General features: G+C 40.2%; 1 protein-coding gene across 1 annotated transcript; it reads left to right on the top strand.

The window, feature by feature from the left end:
• The first annotated feature begins 1031 nt into the window (after nucleotides 1–1031).
• Nucleotides 1032–18639, top strand: LOC133847855 (low-density lipoprotein receptor-related protein 4). Its single transcript, XM_062283121.1, has 14 exons — nucleotides 1032–1161; nucleotides 2262–2941; nucleotides 3657–5185; nucleotides 6675–6796; nucleotides 6857–7048; nucleotides 7108–8573; nucleotides 8638–8853; nucleotides 13618–14843; nucleotides 14904–15295; nucleotides 15395–15520; nucleotides 15809–15926; nucleotides 15990–16488; nucleotides 16579–16736; nucleotides 16815–18639. The coding sequence occupies exons 2-14, from the start codon at nucleotides 2890–2892 to the stop codon at nucleotides 16950–16952; spliced, it is 6234 nt and encodes a 2077-aa protein (XP_062139105.1). The 5' UTR covers nucleotides 1032–1161; nucleotides 2262–2889; the 3' UTR covers nucleotides 16953–18639.
• Nucleotides 18640–19606: the final 967 nt, after the last annotated feature.

Genomic DNA, 19606 nt, shown 5'->3' with positions numbered 1-19606 from the left:
TCACAGTCTCTGAGCCTGCGCATATTGCAGCCCACACAGAAAGAAAGCAAGGCAAGGCATCGCAGCGCTTTGACAGCATCCATTCAGAATCACAATGTGCTAATGCTCATTTAGGGTTGTCGCTATTTTCACTAATGGCACGCACACACACAATGTACCATTCGTATACATACATATGTACGCAAGTGTACATATGTACATAAATAATACTGTAATGTATGTACATATGTACAATGTGAGTGCTCGTATAATGCGAAAGTGAAAGCACAACGTTAAGTTATTAAGCTCTTTACGCGTTCTCAATATGTAAATTTCATGTTTAGAATATTTTAAATAACTCTTCTCATCAAAACGAGCTGCATACTCACACATACTAGTTACATAGTACATATGTATGTCCATAATACATACTATATTTACATGTACATTCATATGTATATACATTTTTATTTTAGCGCAAAGTGCAAAGTGCATTATGCACTTAGCGCCATGCATTGGCAAGCCACTACTCGATGGAGAGGAGGGAGACCGAGGGGGCGGCGGCATGGGCTGCTTGAATGACTTGACCAGTAGCAATTGATTTCGTGCCAGCTGTTTGCATAAGTGTGAGAGAGTCATACGCGCACATAGAACTCAAAGATAAAGCACTTTTGCTTCTGTTCTGAGGCCTTAGTGCTTTCTATGCTCAGCATCAGAGCTTTAACGACAGGAGCTTTCGCGTGAGAGCAGAGCTTTTCGACCTATGAATATACACAAATGTGTGCATATGATTGTGTGTGTGCGTGAGTTAAGGTGGTCACCAGATTGAAGCTTGTATTGGTGAGCAGCGCTCGCCCATTCAGAAAGCCCATTGAGAAAGGCTCTGAGTTCGCTCAGCATAAACTTTTGCAAGGCACACGCACGCACACAAAAACACTTGCTGCTCGGGGCCAGCTGCGAATTTGGAGCAGAATGCCGACTTATGCTGCCGACGCCACTGTCGACGCCTCTGTTACTGCTGCTGCTGTTGCGAATCATCTCTGGCTGTATCACATTTTACATAGCACGGAGCACGGAAGCAGACGGTCCGCACTGAGAACTGGCCCACGTACAATTAACAGGCTTCATACAAAACTACCTACAAGACTTCTTCAGCTCCCAGCCAGGACTTCCACAATAACAGTACAAACTAAATCAAATCGAGAATTAAAAAAATGCGATAACTATTAAATAACAAACTAAAAACAATAAAGCGAAGGCGCAAACGAATAAGTGAATACAAAATGAATTTGAAATTGTCGAAACGGTTTAAATGTAAAATACATAATATGTATGTATCCACATACATACATTGTATATTGAACGTTGAACGCTCTGCAGTTTTGTAGACGTGAGCAAAAAAATGCGCATGCTCTCAATAATATTTTTAATTCGGTGCGTCCGTCTGTACACAAACCTGCAAAAAATATGAAAAATAAATAAATGCAAATTAAATCCACATTAAATACTCCATCACAGTCACTCAAATAAGAACAGCAACAACTCCAACATCAAATAAGTAGAAAGGAAAGAAGTAAAGAAAATTGTATGAAAGAATAAACAATGCTATCGATAACGATAACAACATCGACAGTAATATCGCGTCGTGGGTGTTCCCCAAATACAGTTAGGCAATTAAATATGCAATACAAAATGTAATGCACACACCCTGCAATTCCAATTTTCAATGCATATTCAACCAAAATTTCGCTAAGTTCGTTTGATGGCAACGCAAAGTATGCTACACAATTTCAGCAATGGTCGCAACAGGCATTTTTTCGGCTGTCAACTTGCGAACGCGAAATAGGAATTCCGCAATGGTCCGCTAAAACAAAAGAGATATGTATATTCAGCATGCGAATGGCAGACAAAGATAGCTAGCGGTAAAGAGAAAGTGCCGAAGTGCGTGAGAGCGAGAGTGAGGTAGGAAAGTAAAATCTGCTAAATTTCTTGTTGTTATTGTTGTTGTTGGTGGGGGTAGGCGTTAGTGTTGTGTTACAGAGCATCATTGAAATTCATTACAATGTAGCTTCTGAACGAGTCATTGTGTATACTTTTATATGGCAGTGTTCACCTATTAAATTCAAGAAATTAAGGCAATGAACTCAACTCTAACAAAGTCGTCGCGAATTCAAAGTGTCATATGTGCAACGGTAAACTGTATAAGTAGCTTAAAACTATACAGGCACATAAGTGTGTATGTGCTCTGATGTAGTAGCATAATAAAATGATCGTCAACGCAGCAGCAGTAGTTGAAATATACGCAATGCATCTCTTTGGAATAAGCAAACGCACTTAAACAAATCACAACTATCAATTGAAAGAAAAGTGTAAAAAAGTTGCAAAATGTGTAACAAGTGAAGGTGATAAAACAACTGCAATTGTGTGCAATTTGCCTTTACTGCAAAACGCCCATCAGTCACAACAATAACAACAACAGCAACAACAACAACAGCAGCAGTTAACACAACAATAACAACAATAGCAGCATACATACATATACCGATGTACATATGTATATACATACGGTCTTGTGAATGTGACACCTACGCAACACGAAGCGCATTAAAGTGCGAACTCAGCTCAGCATCCCACCAACAGCGACAACGACAACAGCATCATCACAAAGATTTACGCAATACGCACGCGCCATAATACAAAGTCAAATAAGACGAAAAGAGTCAGCAATAGCAACAACAGTCGCGACGCGAGCTGACGACGAAGCAGCTGCGTCGCAGCAGCCGAGCAGCAAGCGCAGAGCAGCAGCCGCACATTTACGCATCGCTCAGTGTTGTGTTCGTGTGTGCCTGCTTGCCTTGCGTGTGTGCGAGTGTGCGAGCACGTGTACGTGTGTGTGCCCTCGCGTTGGCAATGTATTGGCTAGCCTTGCCGTTTTGCCCTTTGGTGTGCCTGCTATGCTTGTGTAAGTATTCTCTTTCCTCTGTCACGTACATACAAACATACACGTACACATATGTACTGGTCGATGTGAATATATTAACGTACTTATCAATGAAAATTGGCATTAGCATTAGCATTAGAAAACTCTCAAGAGATAAGCACATCAATAAATGAAAATTATCGAACGACACAATAATGACAACAACTAACCTTATCAACAGCAAACTCGACAAATGCCCAAATTTGGCATTGTCTAAAAAACTTTCAATGTATTCCTCATAAAATTATGACATTATTTACTTATACCAAATAATTAGTATTATGTATTTCCAACGATAAACAACTAGAACTTGTGCATCCCAACCGCGAAGGTCAGCCACGAAAACAGTTTCAAGTGCATTTATATTATATATCCATGTACAAATGTACATATATAGATGTATATGCATCCAATTAGATACACATTTGTGGAAAGGGCGGATATAAGGCTATAAGGACCACTTGTGGCATTGCTATTAAAATAGAGTTCAGATTTAAACATAGCACACTTTTTGCATACGTTTCTTTTTCAATTGTCCAACCATTTTAAGTGAACTTGATTACGAAATTAGAAAACAAGTTTCATTATAATATATGTACATATGGATGTTTGTATGTTATTTTTTATGTTTAACATAAAATCTGATTATGTATGTGAAAATACGCTAAATATATCCCGTTGCTTGTCTCTGAAATAGTTTCGGGAATTAGCGACTTGACCTATGGATATGGCGATCTGTATGAGCGCGGCATCAACAACCGCGCCGGTGGCGCAGAGAATACCCAAGAACGTCCACAGAACTGGTATCAGCAGGCCCATGGACGTTCCCTAAATGCCGGCAATGGACACAGTGTACATGGCGATGAGCCATCCGAAGAGCTGCTGCAGAAGGAGGACGATCATGATTACCTCACTGCTTCCGATTATCCGCCACATCATGAGCATGACGACCATGATCATGACATTGACAACGATCATGATCACGATCACGACCATGATCACGATCACGATCACGATCATGATGACGATTTCGAGGAGGGCGAAAAATTGTATGGACACGTTTTCACTATGGAGCCCATGATTCCGCTGAAACCGAGCGTCGGGGTCGGTGTCGGCGCTGGCGTCGGCACTACAAGCACCGGCGACACTCCCAAGTTCCGTAACGTGGGTGCCCAAGGAGGACGCAGCGATATGTACGTTGTGCGAGAATCAGATCGCCAGACGAGCACACGGGGTCGCGATGGGTTTGTCAGCGGCGCCAACAACAAGCAGAAGGGCTTCCGACCATTCGCCAATCGTGTCGTTGTCCACGACGATCCGCGGCAGCTGGGACAGCCCGGGGATGGATACAGCGCCCCGCCGCCCAGTGGCTGCCACAATAGCTGCGACGATCTGCAGTGGCAGTGCAGCAATTGTCAATGTATTGAAGCGCCGGGTCGATGCAATCGTGAGGTGCAGTGCACCGATGGCTCCGATGAGCTCGACTGCGACAACATGGACGACATGATGTCCAAACTACAGAAGGAGTGCGAGCAGAGTGGCTTGCATGTGATGTGCCCAAAGACTTATCGCTGCATCAACAAAGACTGGCTTTGCGACGGCGATGATGACTGCGGTGATTATTCGGATGAAACTCATTGCGGAGCTCGCACCAACTGCACCGAAGATCAGTTTGAGTGCCAAAATGGGTTCTGCATTCCCCGGCAATGGCTGTGCGATGGCGAAAACGATTGCAAGGACTACTCTGATGAGGTACACTGCAATCGCAGCAGTTGCACCAATGAGCACTTCACCTGCAACGACGGTTACTGCATTTCGCTTGCCTTTCGCTGCGATGGCGAACGCGACTGCGACGATAACTCCGATGAATTGAAGTGTCCGGCTGTTATCAACAGTTGTCCGGAGGGTGAATTTAAGTGCCGCGGTGGCCTCGGTGGCGCTGGCGGCCCCAGCGGCCAATGCATTCTTAATCGTTTCCGGTGCGACGGCGACAACGACTGCGGCGATTGGAGCGACGAGGAGAATTGCCAGCAGAAGCCATCGCAGTGCACGTCGAACGAGTACAAGTGCGCCGATGGCACGTGCATCCCGAAGCGGTGGAAGTGCGACAAGGAGCAGGACTGCGATGGCGGCGAGGACGAAAATGATTGCGGCAACATGAGCCCCGAGCATCCGATCACCTGCGGCCCCGACGAATACACTTGCCACAATGGCCGCTGCATTTTGGTAAGCTGCAAGTTGCAACGATACTGCAAAAACAAGTAGAGGAAGCCAATTCGCAAATATCAATATTCGATTCAATTAAGAAATTCAGTGACAAGCAGCAAATCTTAAGTTGTGTTTTATACTCGACTGTAATACAGAACAAGTTCCTAATATCAATCTTGGCTCTAAATATAGTGCTTATCTAAAGCTTTAAGAATAACATTCACTTATTTTTAAAACTGTTTCAGCTTATGATATTTTCACTGCAATGCACTGTAAAGAGTCTCGCACGGGACAAATTCCGTCATGGAATTACCCATATGTATATTGGAAAGCCAAATGAAAAACTACCGTCAATCGACAAATACTAATTGTTTTAGTCAAGCAATTGTAATTTTAGGCATAATGTCTTTAAGGAACTGTCTAAAACTCCGATACTCAGAGACTTCAGAAAGAAATCGGAGTTCAATCACCTTGCCCATTAAAGCTATGGACTGAACGATCTCAACATTTGTAATATTTATTCATAGTGTTTTTTGAAAGGTATATTTATTATATAAATATTTCGCGACCCAATTAAAACAATTAAGAAAGCTACAGTCGAGTGTGCTCGCAAAATATTGCGGTATTTTTTCAAAATATACCAAAAATACAAAAAATACTAAAATTATATAGCAAATTGTATATTTGGTATATCGATATTGTAGTACCACATTCAAATTATACCATAGACGGCACAATGTACCAGATTGTTGGCCAAAGCAACTCAGACCACTAGTAAGAAGGCTTTTCGCCCATACAAAGTATTTCTTTAATAACTTCCATAATTTTTATCTGATGGCAACCAAATTTTCAGGAATCACAACTACTATATTTTTTTGTATATACCAAAATTCGAAGCTCTAGCTTTGAAATAGGTTTGTTATTCGATTTTTTTGGTTTGCGGGGGCGGAAGGGGGCTTGGCAAAAATTTGAAACAAACTTGTTCTGCTTGCAAAAATATTATAGCTCTATCTGTTATAGTCTCTGAGATTCAGTGTTTCATATGACGGACGGACAGACGGACATGGCTAGATCGTCTGATCAAAAATATATATACTTTATAGGGTCGGAAATGCCTCCTTCTATCTGTTATATACATACATTTCCTGCCGGCACAAAGTTATATTACCTTTATACCCTATGGGTAGCGAGTATAAAAATACGATATTTTGTTATATTTCGGTGATACATTGATTTCTATAAGTATATAATTTAGCCGTTTTTAACTCTGATGTCCAAAATATGGCGGGTATCTGACAGGCGAAAACACTTGCCCTCACTTATTTATAACTTTTAATTAATCTATTGTCTTTAAATATCAATACACAAAAAAGATCGGCTTGCCAATTTGAACTTACAACTCGGGTTATCGGACAGTACAAATAACGAAAAATTAAAGGCTCTCTGTCTGAAAATGAGTAGTATAAACAATCAATTAATCAAATATGATTTACCTAATTGTAAACAGCGTACCTGGCTTTGCGATGGTTATCCAGACTGCTCCTCAGCCGAGGATGAGGTGGACTGTCTCCTGCAGTGTGACGCCGGTCAATTCCTTTGTCCTGCAAAAAAGAACATCACGAACCTGAAGTGCGTATCATAGATTAAGTTGTTCATGCTATTCCTAATTCATATATTATTCGTGCTTAGAATCTGTGTACATCAGAAGCACGTTTGCGATGGACAAAACGACTGTCCGTTGGGCGAGGATGAGGTCAATTGTCCGGTTGAGCAAAAGTGCCCGGAGCCTAGGCAATGCGAACAGCTGTGTATTAAGACGGCGCGTAGCAAGGACGAGTGCGCCTGTCGCCTGGGTTACCTAATGAACGAGAATAAGCGCAAGTAAGTTATGCCCACTTGCCATTTCGAAATAGCTCGACTAATAGTTGATCCTCTTGCAGCTGCACAGATATTGATGAATGCCAATACCTCACCAGTCCGGTGTGCTCGCAAAAGTGTCACAACACAATGGGCTCGTTTATCTGCTCCTGCGAGAGTGGTTATATCCTGCGACCTGATCTGCGTACCTGCAAGGCTCTGGGTGGAGCAATGACGCTGCTGGTGGCCAATCGGTGGGACATTCGTCGTGTGACGCTCAGCAACAATCGGTACATGGCGATTGTCAAAGGATTGCACAATGCCATTGCACTGGACTTTCACTATCGAAAGGGATTGATGTTCTGGTCGGATGTCTCGACCGATGTAATCAAAATGGTCTATATCAATGGCACACGCGTGCGTGACGTTATCAAATGGGGTTTGGAGTCACCGGGCGGCATCGCTGTTGACTGGGTGCATGATCTGCTTTTCTGGACCGACTCCGGCACACGGCGCGTCGAAGTCTCAAATTTCCAGGGTAATCTGCGCACGGTGATCGCATCGAGTGACCTGGACAAGCCGCGTGCTATTGTCATTCATCCCGGCGAGGCGCTGGTCTTTTGGAGTGACTGGGGACCCAATCCCAAGATCGAGCGCGCCCATATGGATGGCTCGCAGCGTCAGGTGATCATCTCGAAGGGCGTTACATGGCCCAATGGCCTGGCCATTGACTATCCGAACAGCAAGATCTACTGGGCCGATGCCAAGCAGCATGCCATAGAGTGCTCCAATCTGGATGGCAGCGAACGCATCAAGGTGTTGAGCACACATCTGCCTCATCCGTTTGCCTTGACCATCTTCGAGGACACCATGTACTGGACGGACTGGAACACTAAGACCGTGTCAGCGGCCAATAAGATAACGGGCAAGGGCTTTCGTTCGGTCCACGAGAACTTTCACTTCCCCATGGACATACACGCGTATCATCCAGCGAGGCAGCCGGACTATCAGGACCGATGCGCCAAGGACAGACGCGGCTTGCGTGGGGGCTGCTCGCATTTATGTCTGCCAAACAAGACATCGCGTCGTTGCGGTTGTCCCATTGGATTGTCGCTGAAGGACGATGGCAAGACGTGCAAGAGTGCACCCGATAAGCTTGTGCTGGTGGCACGACGCAAGGACATACGCTTGCGACAGCTGAACAGCAAAGCAGCTGGACCCAACGAAGTGGACATGATTGTGCCTCTGGACAACTTGAAGCACGCCGTAGCCCTGGATTGGTGCAGTGAGACGGACTTCATCTACTGGACGGATGTGGAGCGCAGCTCTATCAGCAAAGCACATCTTAATGGCAGCTATCAACAGCGTGTCGTCCACTCGAATCTAGAGTCGCCGGTGGGCTTGGCATTGGACTGGATCACCGATAAACTCTACTGGACAGATCCATCGACGAATCGCATTGAGGTGGCCACCACCAATGGCAAAATGCGCACACTCCTCGTCTGGGAGAAACTGGACAAGCCGCGCGATATTGTCGTCAATCCCATAGGTAATGTAGTGCTGCAGATTATCGAGATCCTTTGAAACTTAATTTTTTTTTGCACTTCGCTCAGATGGTCTCATGTTTTGGTCGGATTGGGGCGAAGAGGCAATGATAGAGCGCGCCAACATGGATGGCGCTAGTCGTGTCATCATTGCATCCAAGAAACTCATCTGGCCCAATGGCCTGGCCATCGATTATGATCAGCACAAGCTCTACTTTGTTGACGGCGGAACCAAGACCCTCGAGAACATGAACTTTGACGGCAGTAATCGCAAGGCCATTATTAGTAAGTAAAGAGAGAAAACAACATATTGCAAAGCTAGCAACTGCTTTATAATTTAACTTTATATTTCCTTGCCTCTTCTATGCTCCTTTAAACTCATATTGCAACCAAAATTCCATTCAAACTTTGCTCTCTTTACAATTCTGTGTTTTGATGTCTTTATTGCTATAGTTCTCGGAATGAAATTATTCAGAAGAAGTGTTAAACTGTTTATTTCAGCATCTGTCAAACTCGACCAACTATTTCAATTCTATCCCTTTAATTTCTCTTAAGGCAAAGGCTCCTCCTGTGGCTCCTCATTATTTTCGTTCGTACTATGAAGCTATTGTGAATAAACTTTCTTTTATATAATTTGGGTTTTTTCTATCAATGTTGTTTCGAATTAGAAATGCAAGTTTACAAAGATGTGCTATTCTTCTTTTCGTCAATATTCCTGCAAAAATTTTAATAAACCGATTTACACATCATCCTAATTTTAAATTTAGTATATTAGGAGACAACGAAAGTCGATAAAAAAATTTGTTTTAAAACATTTTCGACCTTAACTTTTAGTTATTTAATATGCAAAACATAAAAAAAAGTGCTGCTAATAATTAATTTCGTAACTGCACATCTTTATCAAAACATACCAGACAAACCGTCACAAGATGCCGTTCCTTGGCAAATAAAATAAAAATAAATATATCTAAATTAACTTTTTCAATTTTTTCTGATGGCAACCAAATTTTCTGGAATTATGAAGACTATTGTTATGATTGTGACTCTAGTTTTAAAATTACGCTTGATCACTTCTATTTCTATACCCACTATAGGGTAGAAGGGTATTATAACTTTGCGCCGGCAAGACACGATCTAGTCATGTCCGTCTGTCTGTCTGTCCGTCAGTCCGTATGAACACATAGGTTTAAGAGACTATAAGAGATAAAGCTATATTTTGTTTCGATCAAGCCCACTTCCGCTACCACAAATTGACAAAATTCGAATAACAAGCTTCATTTTAAAGCTAGAGTTGCGAGTTTTTGTATATGGGCATATCCATCAAATGGTCAATTACGACCGAAAAAAAATCTATATAATCTATATTATATATAATAAGAAATGTCAAAATTTTCATAACATAAAGCATATCTGAGGTGTTTTTATAAAAAACAAGTAAGAAAGCTACAGTCGAGTGTACTCGACTGTAAGATACCCGCTACCCAATTTGATTAAAAGCAATATATTTTGCGGTATTATTCACAAAATATACCGAATATACTGTAAATATACTACAAAATTACTAAAAATATACCAAATGGTATGTTTGGTATATCGATATAGTACAGCATTCAAAATATTCCATAGACTGCACAGTATACCAGATTGTTAGCCAAAGCCACTAAGACGCCTGTTGTAAGTAGGCGTTTTTGCCCATACAAAAGTATTTCTTTAATAACTTCCACAATTTGTATCTGATCGCAACAAAAGGAATTATAACTACTATAGTAATTATTGTATATACCAAAATTCGCAGCTTTAGCTTTAAAATTACGCTTGTTATTCGATTTTTTTGATTTGCGGAGGCGAAAGTGGGCGTGGCAAACATTTGAAACAAACTTGATCTGCGTGCAAACATAACAAATGCTGTCGAAAAAAATTATAGCTCTATCTCTTATAGTCTCTGAGATCCAGTGTTTCATACGGACAGACGGCCAGACACACAGACGGACAGACGGACATGGCTAGATCGTCTCGGCTGTTGACGCTGATCAAGAATATATATACTTTATAGGGTCGGAGATGCCTCCTTCTACCTGTTACATACATTTCCTGCCGGCACAAAGTTATAATACCCTTCTACCCTATGGGTAGCGGGTAGAAAAATTGTACTGAAAACTGAAAATATTTAATTTTTATACCCGCTACCCATAGGGTAGAACAGCATTTGTTATGTTTGCACGCAGATCAAGTTTGTTTCAAATTTTTGCCACGCCCACTTCCGCCCCCGCAAATAAAAAAAAATCGAATAACAAGCGTAATTTTTAAGCTAGAGTTACGAATTTTGGTACATACTATAATTACTATAGTAGTTATGATTCCTGAAAATTTGGTTACGATCAGATAAAAATTGTGGAAGTTATTAAAGAAATACTTTTGTATGGGCAAAAACGCGTACTTACTAGGGGTCTTAGTTGCTTTGGCTGACAATCTGGTATATTGAGCCGTCTATGGTATATTTTAAATGGTGTGCTGTATCGATATACCAAACATACCCTTTGGTATATTTTTAGTATTTTTTTTTTTTAGTATTTTCGGTATATTTTGAAAATAATACCGCAATATTTTGCCCTTAAAAATGGGTAGCGGGTATCTCACAGTCGAGCACACTCGACTGTAACTTTCTTACTTGTTTCACTTTTAGATACTTTTAAATGCATTTTTATTTTTAATTTATTTAATTTATTATATTTATTATTTATTTTATTTTGCAAGGAAAACATAAGATATGTATGCACTTTTTCTGCTAAGTCTCTTTATTGCAATCTAATAAGTAGGGAAAAATGCAAAGAGAGCGAAACAATTTTATATTTATTGTAATTGCTTCGAATTAAGTGCAAGCAGGTGGATGAAACTTCACGTGTTAAGTTATTTTGGTATAAATATTTTAAATATAAAAAATCGTTGGGAGACTTCAACCAATTTTTTTATATTGATTTTTAAAGTAACGTACGTTTGCGACAGTAAGATCAATAAACATATAAATATTCTTAGATGAAGAAAAAACAAGTGAAAAAATACACTGAAGTTAAAAGAATTGCGTGAAATAGCAGCTGAGAGAATGAGAAAACGCCGCTCAGCATTGGCAAACAACAAAAATCACATTGTTCTGAGACAAATGCAAGAAAAAGAACGTGAAAGGCTGAAATATTATAGAGAAAAGAATAAACGAGGAGCTCAAAACAAAGAAGAACATAAAGAGTATCATTGTAAAGAAAACTATGGGAAACGCTATAAGAAAGGAAGATTGAGCATTGCCAACCGATTCAAACAAAACAAGTAAGAAAGCTACTGTCCAGAGTGCTCCACTGCGGGATACCTGCTACCTATTTTGAGTAAAATCAATATATTGCGGTAATTTCTCAAAATTTAACAAATCGATATACCACAAAATATTAAAAAATGGTAAAAATATAAATCGCATTCAAAACAAAGAAACAAAATGTGTATGTATTCCCGACCGGAACTCGAACCCGCACACAACAATTGCTATAGTAATTATTGTATATACCATTAAAAAATAAAGTGACGACCGGGACTCGAACCGGCACGTCACCATATGTTTGACATACACACTACCATCACAGACATCGCAGTCTTTACGCAGCCGCTATTTAACTCTAAACATCTAAGACACGAGCAATTGTTGTCGTGTTCATCTTCGTTGCAAATATAGGCGAGCATGTAGATACATAGACGCATACATACAAATGAAAGGATAGCAGGCGTTTTTGCCCATACAAAAGTATTTCTTTAAAAACTTCCACAATTTTAATCTGATCGCAATCAAATTTTTAGGAATTATAATTACAATAGTTGTTAGTGTATATACAAAATTCTCTAGCTCTCAAATTACGCTTGTTATTTGATTTTTATTGATTTGCGGGTGCGAGTGAACTCGACTGAGAGTTACCCGCTACCAATTTTAAATAAAAGAAATATATTTTGCAGTATTTTTCTCAAAATATACCGAATATATTGCAAACAATACTAAAAATATACCAAATGGTATATTTGGTATATCGATATAGTATCGCATTCAAAATATACCATAGGCGGCACAATATACCAGATTGTCAGCCAAAGCAACTAAGACCCCTAGTAAGTAGGCGTTTTTGCCCATACACAAAGTAACATAACTACTATAGTTATTATTGTAAATATCAAAATAACTCAAGCTTTAAAATTACGCTTGTTATTCGATTTTTTTGATTTGCAGGGGCGGAAGTGGGCGTGGCAAAAATTTGTAACAAACTTGACAACTTAACAAATGCTCTATCTCTTATAGTCTCTGAGATCCAGTGTTTCATATGGACGGACGGACAGACACACAGACGGACATGGCCAGATCGTCTCGGCTGTTGACGCTGATTAAGAATATATATACTTTATAGGGTCGGAGATGCCTCCTTCTACCTGTTACATACATTTCCTGCCGGCACAAAGTTATAATACCCTTCTACCCTATGGGTAGCGGGTATAAAAATTGTGGAAGTTATTAAAGAAATACTTTTGTATGGGCAAAAACGCGTACTTACTAGGGGTCTTAGTTGCTTTGGCTGACAATCTGGTATATTGTGCCGTCTATGGTATATTTTGTATGCGGTACTATATCGATATACCATATACACCATTCGGTATATTTATAGTATTTTTGCAGTATGTTCGGTATATTCTGAGAATAATACCGCAAAATATATTGCTTTTATTCAAAATTTCTAGCGGGTATCTCACAGTCGAGTACACTCAACTGTAGCATTCTTACTTGTTAAAATTGTTTCAGTTTATGTTTTTTTTGCACTGTAAAGATGGTCGCACGCGACATCCGTCAGAGAATTACCCAAATGTATATTCTTAATGGTATCCTTCTGCCTGTTACATACATTTTCTGTTGGCTCAAGGTATTAATACCTAGTATAAAAATGCAAAGCAGGTGAAGCTACGGATTTTGTAGCATTTATAATCCTCGAGTCCACTACCAACGGACTTAACTTTCTTGCATTTTTGCAGCTGATCTGGGCCATCCCTTTGGACTGGATGTGAGTGGCGGTCGCGTCTACTGGACAGATTGGGACACCAAGTCAGCCATGAGTGCCGACAAACTAACGGGCAAGAGTGTGACGACAGTGATTGCCAACAGCAGTGATCTAATGGACATACGGGTCTTCCATCGCACTCGCAGGCGTGTCTACAATGCCTGCGATAAGCACAACGGCGGATGCTCTCACCTCTGCCTTCTGAATCCAACTAATTACACGTGCGCCTGCGCCGTTGGTGTGCAGCTCAAGGAGGATGGACGCACTTGCTCCGAGGGACCTACGAGGTACATACTCTTTGCGCATCGCATTGATATACGTCAAATCTCGCTGGACTTTGATCATCTGATTGATGTGGTGCTGCCATTGCCACCCATATCAAATGCGGTCGCCTTGGATGTGGATCAGAAGACGGGTTACATTTTCTGGTCCGACACCATCGAGAATGTGATAATGAGCTCTAGTCCGGATGGGTTGCATGTCCACAAAGTGATTGGCGAGAGCTTAGAAAATCCCGATGGTCTCGTCGTCGATTCGATAGGACGCACTATCTACTGGGCCGATGCGGGCAGACATACGATTGAGGTGGCCACACTCGATGGTAATCATCGGCACGTAATTGCTTACAAGGACTTGGAATCGCCGAGGGGCCTAGCCCTTGACTATGAGGCGGGTCTGCTCTTCTGGACGGATTGGGGCCATTATCGCAAGATCGAGCGTTCCCACCTCGATGGCAATGAACGTTCACGCATCGTGACCGCTCACCTGGGCTGGCCCAATGGTCTTTCGCTGGATCTAAAGAGCAAACGCATTTATTGGGTCGATGCGCGACTAAAGACAATTGACTCTTGCGATTATACGGGCAACCAGCGTCAGTTAATAATGTCCTCGCTGCATCATCCGTATGCACTTGCGCTCACAGAGGACTATATCTATTGGACGGACTGGAAGTCGAAGGCATTGCACATGGCCGATCGACGGAATACAAGCGCCAAGCGTGATGTAATGACAAACATTGATGGACTGATGGACATCAAGGTGATTTTCAAGCATCAATTGATGCCAGAGAATGTCTGTGGCCACAACAACGGCGGTTGCTCCCATCTCTGTCTACGCAATCCTGGCGGTTTCACCTGTCAATGTCCAACGGGTCTCAAGCTGCGCGAGAACAGCACCACCCAATGTCAAAGTCTGCCCGATGTAAGCCACTGCCCCATTGAAGTGTTGAGATTTTGTTGAATCCTTGTGATTTCTTTCTAGGATTACCTGCTGATTGCATTGCGCTCGGGGATTGGCATGATCTCGCTGAATAGCGGAGACTATATGGATGTTGTGCTGCCCATCAGCGGCGTCCATGGTGCCGTCGTTCTCGACTATCACTATCGCAAGAATTGGCTTTTCTTCGCCGATGTTAATCTCGATGTTATTCGCCGGGTCAATCTGCTCAACTTAACCGAGAGCAGGGTGATTGTTAGCACCGAACTGCTGACTCCCAATGGCATTGCTATTGACTGGATTGCAGAGAATCTCTACTGGTCGGATACCGATCGGAAGTTAATCGAAGTCGCACGCATCGATGGCACCTGTCGGAAGAAACTCATCACCGAGGACTTGGGCGATCCACGCTCCCTCATTGTACATCCGTCCAAAGCGTAAGTTTCAGCTTATTCACATCGATATCTCCATTAATGGGTATTTCTCTCTCTCTCTCCCTCTCCCTCTCTTTCTCTTTCTCTTTCTCTCTGATCCAGCTACCTCTTCTGGTCGGACTGGAACTCGCCGGCTAAAATCGAACGCAGTTTCCTCGACGGCTCAAATCGCACATCTATTGTCACTTCGGGAGTAGGATTTCCTACAGGCCTTACCATTGATTTCACGTAAGTTAAAAAGCGGGGGAATAAGGTTTTATATTCAGCAGCGCTTTTAAATCGCTTTTACAACCTGTATCTGAGACCGGAACGAAGTTGAGAACAAATTCAAGCTGTTTTTAAAAAATATAAGCTTATGTACATATACATACATATATACAATTTATAGTCGCTGGAATGGGTTAGTCCAATGACAAACTCACTAGAAAAGCGATACATTTAGCAAGAACTTGGAAATTGACTGTGATTGCTACAAAAGTTAAAGCAGCAAAGTTACTAAATAAATATGGCTTACAGCAATCGCCGACTTCTTTGGGCCGATGCTTTGGAGGACAACATAGGCCAGGTGGACTTCAATGGTAAACGGCGTCAGACTATCGTGCCCTATGCTCCACATCCTTTCGGCCTGACTATGGTGAGTGTGCACACCATCACCACTGTAGTATCTCTGACTCTAATGTATATAATATTACCACAGTTTGAGAGCAGCATCTATTGGACGGATTGGTATAACAAATCCGTATACCGTTCGCAACGGGTGCCCCGCATGGGATATAGTTATCCCTTCGAAGTGCGTGATGCGCTCAGCGGGGCACTGGACATTCGTGCCGTGTCGTTGCAGAGACAGGCAAAGGGTTGGAATCAATGTGCCCAAGACAATGGAGGATGCTCGCACTTGTGCTTCTATAGGGGCATCGATTACGTATGCGCTTGTCCCGACCGACTGGAGAGCGATCACCGTCAATGCTCCACGACACCCAAGGAGTTGGTGCAGGCGCGCCTGGAGAGCGATCAGCAACCGGATTACTCGGATGAGTTGACCGATGACACAACATCAACGGAGAATCAGAATAGCAATGGCAATCAGTTCGACGATGATCTAAAGAGTAAAGAGGACAACGAACGGGAATTCTTTGTATTGATAGCACTCGGTGTTGTCATTGTCATGGTCGTTATCATAATGCTGGTGATGTTCAGTAAGAGCCAAGACTACATTAATCCCAACTATAATTGTTAATATTCTTAATATCTTAATGTTGTTTTTTGTGTTGCTCACAATTTTGCAGTGCTTGCATTAAATACGAATCGCAAGAAAACAAAGCGCAATTCACGTGGCTCCAGTCGATCAGTGTTGACATTTTCCAATCCCAACTACAATGTGGATGGTACACCGATGGAGCCCAAGACGAACATCTGGAAGCGCTTCAAATATGATAAATCGCACGTAGGTAGATCGTTAAGCAGTCTCTTAGGCATCTCTTAATCTCATGACATATGATTGTGGTCTGTATTCGATACATAGGAACGCGCTGGGGTCTACGAGGAGAGAAGTCTGACCACAGAGACAGCTTCCTCTAGCCTGTTTGTGCCCACGCCATCGCCAATGGCATCGCCGTCAACAAAGACTATGCAACTGACAACGCTCTCGACTATCACATAAATTCAAAATGACCTCACAACAAATCAGCATAAAAATACAAAAAAAAAAAAAAAAAAAAAAAAAAAATTAAGAAAAAAACGCAAAAAAAACTGGACAAAAACAAAGAAAAAAATCCCAAAAAAGAAAAAGAAAAGAAAACATTCCGTAAAACATATTACTTAATGAATTAATACAATTTTCCTACGAAGAGAATGAGATATAGATTGAGAATGAATATAAGAAATTAGCGAAGATATAAGATGAGTTTAATGATAATGATATTTGATATTGATACTGATTATGATACTGATATTGATAAAGATAATGATAATGACTATGATTATGATTATGATAATGATACTGATATTGATTACGCTATTGATTATGATAATGATGTTGTATGTATAGTGAAGTCATTTCATAAGTCCCAGCCTGTCAGTGAGTCAGTCTGGGACCTATCAAAGAGGCTTCAAGTTCATTCTTGGGTTAACTGTTATGCCCTGGCAAAAGCATATGTATAAATTATCTGCCTAACTGGCTGTGTAATTTTATTGAAGCTAAGCAAAGTCTTAGGCCTGTTAATGACGTGAATTTATGAGTAAATATTAATTACAAATTGTATTATTAAATGTACCTTTTTTTGTCGGCCATTTATTTATGCCGTGATCATACTTGCCAAAAACAGCAACAAAAATATTCAAACAAGAAAAAACCGAAAAAGCAAAGCAAAAAAAAAAATACGAAATAAAAAATGACGAAGCACCTCAATACCCAATTTGAAGATATTGTATGTATGGTATAGAAGTTCCTTTAACTCAACAAACAGTGTCCATTCACAATCGATATTCCTGTGTGAGCGAGAAGGCCAAAAGCGAAATAGAGATAGCCAGAGGGCGAATATGAGATTTGGAAAGAAAGAGAAAGAGGGTAAGAGGAGAGTTCTATATCCTAAAAGTAGTATTTGCATATTAACACACACTTTATGAGCTAAAGGAATCAAATTTTTTTAACTCGTTTTATCTTTCAAAAAGTAAACAAAAAAAAACAAAGTGTGTTACTGCTATGCAAAAGTTGCAAAACAGCAACAGAATAGTGCAGCTAATAGTATGCTAGAAGGAGATGATCAAAAACATTTTACAATTAATGAGATCTAATTTGTAGGAATGTAATTTCTTTTCTGCTTCTTTTACTTGTTGTTGTTGTTGCTGTTGATTAAAGTTTTTTGATAAAAGATTCGTGTTTCAACGTAAATTGCAACCTTATGAAAAGAGCAAGCGAAACAGCAGATTCGCTGGCTGACATGCTGTTGTTTTGCTCTAACTGATGCAATGTTGTACAACAACGAAACAACTGAAGAGCTAGGGCAATAAATTCATCCACATATGTATGTATGAATCTATCGGTCGATCTATCTATCGTGTATTTCATAGCATTATCCAACTTTTTCTATCATATATTACATCAACAAATCAGCAATATATGTAAAAGTGCATGTGGATGGCAAGTTAAAAATATTTGTGTATATCAACTAAGTTTTGTGGCACTGTGACCGTTTTCGAACGAAGAATTGTAAATGTTAGTAGTAGCTAAGCAAGTATTATCACGTTGTAAATGTGGCTTCAACTCGTTCACCAAACACAATATGTATGTAAACGTAAAAACGCTGATCGTTTGGGCAAAAACAAAATCAAAAAAAAAAAAAAAAAAAACTTATTGTAATATATATATATATATGTTATAATTCACAATTTGTTTCTTCGTTTACTTATTATGTGTGAAAACGAATTGTAGATATATGTTATATATATGTAATTGAGTGAATTGGATGTTTGATTTCATTATTATTTCATGTTTATGTTTTTAAAAAGATTTACATTCGCGTTCAGCGTTGGAAAACGCGTTGTGAATACGAGTTCGAACCGTTCAAAAATAATAAATTCGCCCAATGCAAAAAACTATAGAAAAAATAATAATAAAAAGTAAACAACTGATTTTTGACAAAACGATAATACCAAATACAAGTATGTACTTTAAATAGTCAGTGTTGCCCAACTAAGTGTAATGAATGTGTTTTAAACAAAACTATTGCCTTTAAACATAAACTACCAAACAAAATCAAAATTACAACTGATTTTAAAAACATTTATTTTCGTTTCTTTCAACTAAACTGACGATTTATTGTATTTGATTAATAAAAAATGCAAGTGAATAAGAAATTAAAACGTCATATATACTATATGTAATCCGATATTTATGTAAATGTAAAGGGCAGCACTGAAATATAAACACAAGGATAATGTGAAAAAAAAATGTAAAGGTTAAAAAAATATCGATAACTGGTTTTAATCTTCCATATACATACATACGATACAGGCCATGAATACACTTGTATTCAATACTAGCAATCGCGATTTTAATCAAATTCTGAGAATGTGGAATTGATTGGTGTTTCGGAAATCAAAAATTCAACCTCCAAAAAATCTAAATAAAATAAAAATGTTCTTTATAAAACAAAGAACATTTTTCAATTTGCACAGCTTTGATTGTTAGTCTTAGTAATTACTCGTTTAAAAAGTCTTACGTAAATTATATAGATATGTACATAAATAAAAAGTGAAAACAGAAAGCGATAGGGTCTATGATATAATATAATTTATGATTTATGTTGATTATTT

Source organism: Drosophila sulfurigaster, chromosome X, assembly GCF_023558435.1.
Source record: "Drosophila sulfurigaster albostrigata strain 15112-1811.04 chromosome X, ASM2355843v2, whole genome shotgun sequence".
NCBI lineage: Eukaryota > Metazoa > Arthropoda > Insecta > Diptera > Drosophilidae > Drosophila > Drosophila sulfurigaster.
This window is presented reverse-complemented; position numbering and strand designations above follow the sequence as displayed.